Genomic DNA, 7,843 nt, shown 5'->3' with positions numbered 1-7,843 from the left:
GCACTAGAAAGGAGTTTCCTGCCATTTCTGTCTCTTGGACTAACTTCTGTAATACCAAAACTTGCGTATGTCACTACAGTCATGCCTCAATAGGCAATACTATCAAGCCGACTCATTGAACCACTTCAACAAGCAACTGAATGGGATTGGGTTACCAGCATCGCCCAGTTCCATAAAGCAAACGCTCAGCTGATCTTTGAAGATTCTCTTTGTCGACATGCTTGATAGAGAAGCGCGTAAAGAAGAGGTCTAGATTTTTAATTTCCCGAGTAAAAGTATTTACTTATATAGTAAGGCCTTCGGTGGGATTGAATTAAGCTGATTCTTAATCCCCACACTAAATACCAATTAAATAACTTCAGAATCCCCCCAAATAACAAAATTGAGTCCATAAATGAAACACAAACTACAACAAAATTAATAGCTTTTTTTAACTAAATCTATTTCAGACGCCTAGAGCTTAATTACTTAACTGAAAATGATCGATCCCGATTTGGACGACACACATCTCTGCATCAAATGCAGTTCCACGATCGTCGGTCTGGAAGCATATATCGAGCATCGCAAAACGCGGTGCACCAACCTCAGCAGCGCCACCGTGCGCAATAAAAACGATCAGGTTTCAAGGCATGCTGTGCCCACAGATATGATTTCCACGCCACGCGCACATCTCGATCACACCTACGATGCTTTTGCCTTTGCCGAACCTGAATCCTATGCCAAAGAGGCAACGCATGGCGGCAAAACCTCCAAGTCACTTGCCGACGCTTATGAGCTTCCCTACGAGCTGGGTGCAGATGTCTTTTTTTCCTCATTGCAGTTACAGAGTGTACAAGCGGCTGGACCTTCAACGAGCGGAAAACAAGGAATTAGCGCGCACACTCAGCCATTGGGTAGCTTGCAACAACGTCACCACAAATCGGAACATGCCGAACATATGGGACAGGCCGACGAGCCCTGGATGTCAGATACGCATGCGAGTGGAAGCGGCACACAACAGCAGAAATCCTATGAGGTTTTCAAACCCATGACGTTTGTGCACGAGTCGCCTGAGGCTAGTGAAGAGGAAGACGAAGATGTTGATGTGGAAATGGACGAAGAGGACGATGATTATGATCCAATGGCAGATGCGCATGCGACTGGTGGAAAATGGAAACCACCAACAATGCCGCACTCGCCACCTGTTGTGCCTGAAACGCACACCGGTGGCAAATGGCGACCGGAAAATCGTCCAACATTGAACGTCACACATACACAGCTCACACGGCTCTCACCGAATTGGGATGAGCCAGCCTACGAATTGGAAGGCGCAGAACTAAATGAAGGCCAGCATCCACCTGCCGAACACACGAAAGGTAAGTGGATACCAGGCACAAAGATGCAACGTCTCGAATACAAAGAGGAGGTGGTCGAGTTGGCAAAGTCCGCAAATGAGGAATATTGGTGTAATATTTGCTGTCGTCGTTTGAAGAACAAAGCGAATTACGAGAACCATCTCAAAACCGGTTATCATCGTAAACGCGCAGAACCTGAACGACAATTAGAAAAGGCTGCGCTGGATACTATACAACGTGGCGAATTGAGTAAAAGTTTCCTAGTGCCAGTAGAGGACCCCAAGCCAAGCACCGGTGATGGCGTTAAAAAACGCAAACGACGCACCAACTTTATTCGCTGTCAACTCTGCAAGCACAGCATGTTGCGCCATCTGGTGGGGAAGCACTTGATCTCACACTATCACTACCGACGCATGCAAATGAATCCGGCGAAGTCGTTGCATATGATACTGGATAATATACACTCGGTAGTGTTGCAGTCACCCTATCAATGTCGGCCATGTCGCTTCTATACCAACACTGAAGAAATGTTCTTGGAACACTGGAGCTCGCCAGCGCATTTGGATGCCACCGAGGGACTCGGCAAGTTATGGTGCAGCTACTGTCACTTCGAATGCGAGGATAACAATCAAATGCGTCGCCATCTGCTCAGCTCCGATCACAAAGAAGTTATATTGGCCATCAATCGTTCTGTGCCGATTTGTATTAGCAAGAAGTTGAACATCGACTGCAATCGTTGTCGCCAGAGTTTTCGCTATAACGCCGAGTTACGTCGACATGCGCTGCTCTGTCATCCGGGCAAAGAATTGAGTGGTACAGTGTCGGACGTCTATCAAAGTCGTTACAATTGCGAATTGTGCACGGAGTGTTTTCGCTCTAAAATCGCACTGCAACGACATGAGAAGAATAGACACAGCATTAGCAAATATTTCTGCTCCATATGCAAACTGGAATTCAATACGCCTTGTAAGGCACGCAGGCATCGGAAGACGGCTGAGCATCGGACGTGTGCAATCGCAGCGGAACGGAGTGCGGGAGTGAAGCGAAAGTGCGCGACGACAAAAGACGTCAAGAGTTGCGATAAATGCAGTTTCGTGTAAGTAACTCTAATCGGAAAAAGGTACCCTGCCACAGTTTTTAAATTTAAAATCTTCTTTTCCCGTTTTGCAGCGCCTCATCGGAGGTTGAAGCAATGCTGCATGAGCTCTCGCACCCGAAAACTGAGTACACGCGCAATACAGTTATAATCAAAGCCAGCAGCAGCAGCGGCAATGGCAGCGCCAGCAACAAAACTTCGGAGAAGAAAGTGAAACCCAAATCTAGCGAGAAGTGGCGCATCAAATGCAAAGACTGTGAAGAACACTTCGACAATAAAGAGGCGCTCAATGCGCATCGAGATCTGTTGCACCCACTACTGCGTCACGTCTGCTTGAGTTGTGGTCAGAGTTTTGCGCTGGCACAAGCGCTTGGACGTCATGCGCGTCTTTGTCAGCCGAAGGCAAGCACTTCGAAAGAGGCACTTCGTGACGCTAGTGACGTCGCGCAAAACAAGAATAAATGGAACTGCGAGGAATGCGATTTCAGGTTTGCTGTTTTTTTTTTTGTTTCGGCTTTTTTCCAAATTCCTGATCTCAAAAATTACTCTCTCTCTCCTCACGCAGCGCGCCTTACGAGTCAGAGCTGATCTTTCACCGCCTTCATCACACCTACGGTCCAATGACTAAAAACCAGGTAATCGCATGTCCAATTTGTGCAAAAGAGTTTCGTAAACATTCGCTACGTTGCCACTTGCGCCAACACACAAATGAGAAAATTTTTGCTTGCGAATTATGCGAATTGAAATTTTCGCGTCGTCACAATCTCAAGGACCACATGAAGGGTGTACATGGAATGGCGTTAGCGATGCCGAAAGATCAACAAACCACATCCGCGAATGACGAGCCTCCGAAAGTGAAGAAGCGAAAAGTTGATAGCGGTAATTTCGCTTGCGGTACTTGCGCCAAAACTTTTTCCACAGAGTGAGTATAAACATAGAACTTGTAAGATTGTTTGAAATCTGTGTGCTATTTGAGGATCTCAATTTGAGTGTAGTCGGTCCGACATGTGTGGACTTATTCGTTTGACCAGAAACTGAAAATTAGACAGAAAACCATCTGGAACCATTTGTTTTATGCTGGTCCCACGAAGAAGCCTAAGTGAACCCTAACGATGCCTTGCTGAAAAGTAGCAAAGTGGATATTCTGAATATCCATAGTTTTAGTCAGAGCAATCGTCACGTATTCTGCTGTATTGTGCCTATGTTTTTTGGCACCTAATGGAAAACTGATGCCTGGAATCTCTTTTGAAAGAAAATAGAAAGCGTTAGCTTTTCTACAAGGGATCAATGGAGATACTCAGATACTCTCTTAGGAAGCTCAGTACCAACTTTTTAAGCCGACGACTCCCAGACTGTAAATGATACTGGAGCGGAATGTGATTTGGACTTCGGACTTCGGTTAGTTATGAAGACAACGATCTTCCTATCGAAAATCTTTGCCACACTTAAAGTAGCAGGCCGGATGATTGGCGGAAGGTAGCGAGGAATTCAAAACAGGGTTTGTAATGAGAGTCAAGCTGATCTGAAAGCCTCATAAGCCTCTTATACCTCTTTAAAACTAGTTCAGGTATTTGAGTTGAGACTGAACTCTGTTTCAAAATGGAATGGGCTTGAATTTAAGTCTTGAATTTAGCTAGGGGACTGTTGTATTTAAGACAAGGAACTGCCTGATGCATCGGCGAACTGTGATCATTTTTCACGTTCGTTTGAACCCGCGCGAACTTTAGAGTCAACAATAGCCATTAATAAATCTCATGAGAGCCGTTGATGCAGTGCTAACACCGGCAAAAGAACTACATGTTTCCGGAGAAAAACTGACAGGGTGATAGCGAACCTTCTTTTCAGGTAGAGCAGAAATAGGCTATGAGCCTTGACGGGACTAATTACGGCCAACAAACCATGTAGATATTTTTCACCACATCTTGTTGGCAGGATGAGGATACTACATAGCATTTTCTCTGCCCCTGTCCGGCTTTCCTAAAACTTAAGTGGTACATTTTTGGGTCGGATGTACTGAGAATGGGCAAGGAACATTCTCTTTTCCTAGGCAAACTGCAGAGTACAAAAAAAAAATAAGTAAAATAAGTACCGGTGTCTTCATGTTGTTCTACAAATGGAGGGACCTACAGTTTTAAGTCCACTCTGAATGGCAAATAGTTGTTTTTATTAGGAGCTTTTTCATGGCAGAAAAAGTGCTTAGAAAAGTTTCCGCCCATTCACAACTCCACTTCAACGAAGTCGACTAATTTTTGTGGGGCATGGTTCATATACTAAAATAGCTTTCCAAAAAAAATTATGAACGATCACAGAGGATTTGCTGAGTGTTTGTTTCGATTAGATGGAATTCATCTACTACTTTTAGCGGACCAAATAGCTTAATTCGAATATAAATCTGAACAACTCACAATACAGAAGCAGCTAATCGACCAGAGGCAGCCAGCATTAGAGAACAGGAAGGTAGTTGCGTTTTCATTATCAAAAAAACGCCTGGCTGCACACATCTTTAACGACCTGCTAGAAGTTTCGAGAATTTGAACGAGATTCGCCGTATCGTTCAGCTATTTTCAAGAATTTGTTATAAAGTTAGTTAAGTGTTAATTTTTTAACAATAGCGACGAGCACATTTTCAGTAGGAGATATGACTTCAAAATGGACAAAAGGCAAACAAAACTAACAAACTGGCTCATATTTGACCTAAATGGGATAATCTCAACTCTGTTTATTACATCATAAGTGAAGCGAAAACACTCCGAACTTTTTATTTGAACTCAAATAAATGTTCCAGAAATCTTTCAGAATACCTAATAAAGCTCAGAATGATTTCGTCCACTTAAAGTTGGTTGCCGATATTGGCACAATTATCTTACTTGGACGTAATCAGCCGATTGAAGAGGATCATCCTTCCACTTTTTTGAGAGTATTTTTAAATGGGCCTTCTCCCTTTCTTCGACGTTTGTGCTTGTCCAAACCCGATACGCCATTTGCTGATGGAAATTTGTGCCAAATTTATGCATGGGAGTTGCTACTTAAGTATTGTCATAAGTCATAAAAATATCGATCTTTACGAGGGCAATGTCCGATTTGATACATTTGCACAAATAGTTATTCAAGCTACAGATGGATCCACAAATCTTTAAATGGAGCCACTGAAATAGCTACGAATTTTCAAAGTCCTTTTAGCAAAAAGTTAAAAGAAGAAGTTTTGATTTTTTGCTTGCATTCGAAGAAAACTGAGGCTGAGGTTCATTGAGTGCTCTTAAAAGCGGTGGTTTTGATGTTGAAGACCAGTAAGTGGTGGAAAACGGAAGATATCGAAGATTAAGAATTGGAGGCACTACTTTATGAAGATCCATGTCAGACGGAAAAAGAATTCACTGAAGTATTGGGATTGGAATGAAAGGAATTTGTGAATGGCCGGGAATTTTCCAAACACTCAGTTAATATTGGTCTTTGTACTTAAGACTGACACAATCATCCATCTCGAAATGTCTCGAAAGCCCTGGTAAAAATTCAAAAACAAGGACAATGAACACCGTAAGAGCTTGAGCCGCGAAATGCTAAAAACCGATTATTTACTTACATTTGTTTCAAAGACAAAACCGGAAGGAGTTGCTGCATCGCATTGTAAGTGGCGATATGCTGAGTACGGATGCTTTGCAGGTGTTGTTGGGTGGGCCTCCTCTTAACCTGGAAGTCATACTGCGATCTGTTGCCTTCTGGTTGAGAAGGAGGCTTTGTATGCCGCTCCTGCAGGATGCATGGTTATCCGATGGTGATGTAGAAAGCGTGTTTTTGGAATGCAAGACGCTCCTGAATGAGTGTATGGTGAGTAAGTGGCAAGACCGTTGAGACAATAGTCTCATAACATATGAGTACATTCGGGATATTTCATTTGTCGGGGTAAATCCGGATTTTGGATTTTCCCTTAGCCTGGGTTTCTTCCTTACCGGACACGAGCGGCTTAATGCGTTTTTGCATGAGAGGCGGCTGATTGTAAATGAGGTATGTGTTTGTGGGTCGCCAAGAGAGGAATGGGTGCATGTCCTCTGCGAATGGCCGATGTACTCAGACATTAAAAATCGTGCGGGTGTGGGGATTAGTAGGACGGTATGATGTGAATGGTGTAGTCTCCACCCGTCCGATTTTAGAATTGTTAGATGAGTATGCGCGTGAAGTATTTAAACGGCGAAAGAATTTTTGCATAAGCCTCGAACCCCACCAAGGTGATTAGTGTGTCTATTCCACACTGCCAGCTGGTATCGTTAAATGCTTTTGCGTTTTTGAGGCGCTGATTTCATCCGTTTTGCTCTTGAGCACCGTGGTGTCCTATAGAGGACGGGAGGTACTCACGTAAAAAACACCGGATACTGTAAGTGACGATGAAAAATGTTTCCACTGATAGATACTACAAGTTAACGGCCAAACTGAAAGTTGATGGCGCCAAACTTATGCTCTGTACTTTACTCAGTGTTTGGTAAACCTCATCCTACTTTTTGTGGCGAGCCTTGATTTTATTTCACTTTTAAGCCAATTCCGAACGGCAAATGGTTTTTATGAGAAGCTTTTTTATGGCAGAAATACACTCGGAGGTTTGCCATTACCTGCCGAGGGGCGACCGCTATTAGAGAAAATTTTCCTATCATTCCGACAGTTTCAAATACGTGCACGACTGAATGCTAGTCACGCACCAGCCGATTCGGGTATGACGGCAGCATTAATACAAATCGGACGATTGAATATTAAGGTATTTGAACCGATCAGCGAACGGCCATAGTGTCAAGAGAGATGTGATAAAGTTACTCTCCATCAAAATGACGCTCGGCCTCGTACCGAAAAAGGGGCGAAGACATAGTTAGAGCCACAGCAATAGGAGCTCTTACCTTAACCGTTGAGCTCTACAGGTGTTCTTCCTTCCAACTGTCTTTTGCTTTGATCGGTGGTACATACACCGGCGGATCAACATTTTCACTCTTATGAAATAGTCTAAAAATTAATTGAATTTTGGATTATCGCAAAATAATATAAGTTCTTCCGGTAAAAAGTTCGAAAGATGAGAAGAAGTACCGGCAAATAATAATTAATAGTAATAATAAATAATAGTTTAACAAATAATAATTTAATTAATTTTTACTGGGGATTCATTCTTGCGAATTCCTTTAAACTTTCCCATAGCTTCAACAGAAATTTACTTCAATAAAAGGTCTCACGAATGAAAAGCCAGCGGTGCACTTCGAATCACTTTCCTTGGAGTCGATTTAAAAGTCAATTTTAGGTTAGGTTAAGCTAACTCGGCCAGGAATAAGCCACTCATCGACCTTTTGGTCCCTAGTGATACCAGATGGGCACTGGATAGACACCAAGTAAGATATCAATGCTTTTTGTAAATCTAAGATCCATTTTTAAAATATCCTCC

The 7,843-nt window shown here is 43.1% G+C and overlaps 1 protein-coding gene across 1 annotated transcript in view; it reads left to right on the top strand.

Moving 5' to 3' along the window:
- The first annotated feature begins 465 nt into the window (after positions 1–465).
- Positions 466–7,843, top strand: part of LOC129249212 (zinc finger protein 624) — a 58,778-nt gene continuing 51,400 nt past the window's right edge. The window contains exons 1-3 of the mRNA XM_054888898.1: positions 466–2,430; positions 2,505–2,918; positions 2,996–3,352. Of these exons, the coding sequence (XP_054744873.1) occupies positions 479–2,430; positions 2,505–2,918; positions 2,996–3,352 (2,723 nt within the window). The 5' untranslated portion in view covers positions 466–478. The remainder of the gene's footprint in view (positions 2,431–2,504; positions 2,919–2,995; positions 3,353–7,843) is intronic.

This window comes from Anastrepha obliqua, chromosome 5 (assembly GCF_027943255.1).
Source record: "Anastrepha obliqua isolate idAnaObli1 chromosome 5, idAnaObli1_1.0, whole genome shotgun sequence".
NCBI lineage: Eukaryota > Metazoa > Arthropoda > Insecta > Diptera > Tephritidae > Anastrepha > Anastrepha obliqua.
Note: the sequence above shows the minus strand (reverse complement) of the source record. Positions and strands in the feature narration are given on the sequence as shown.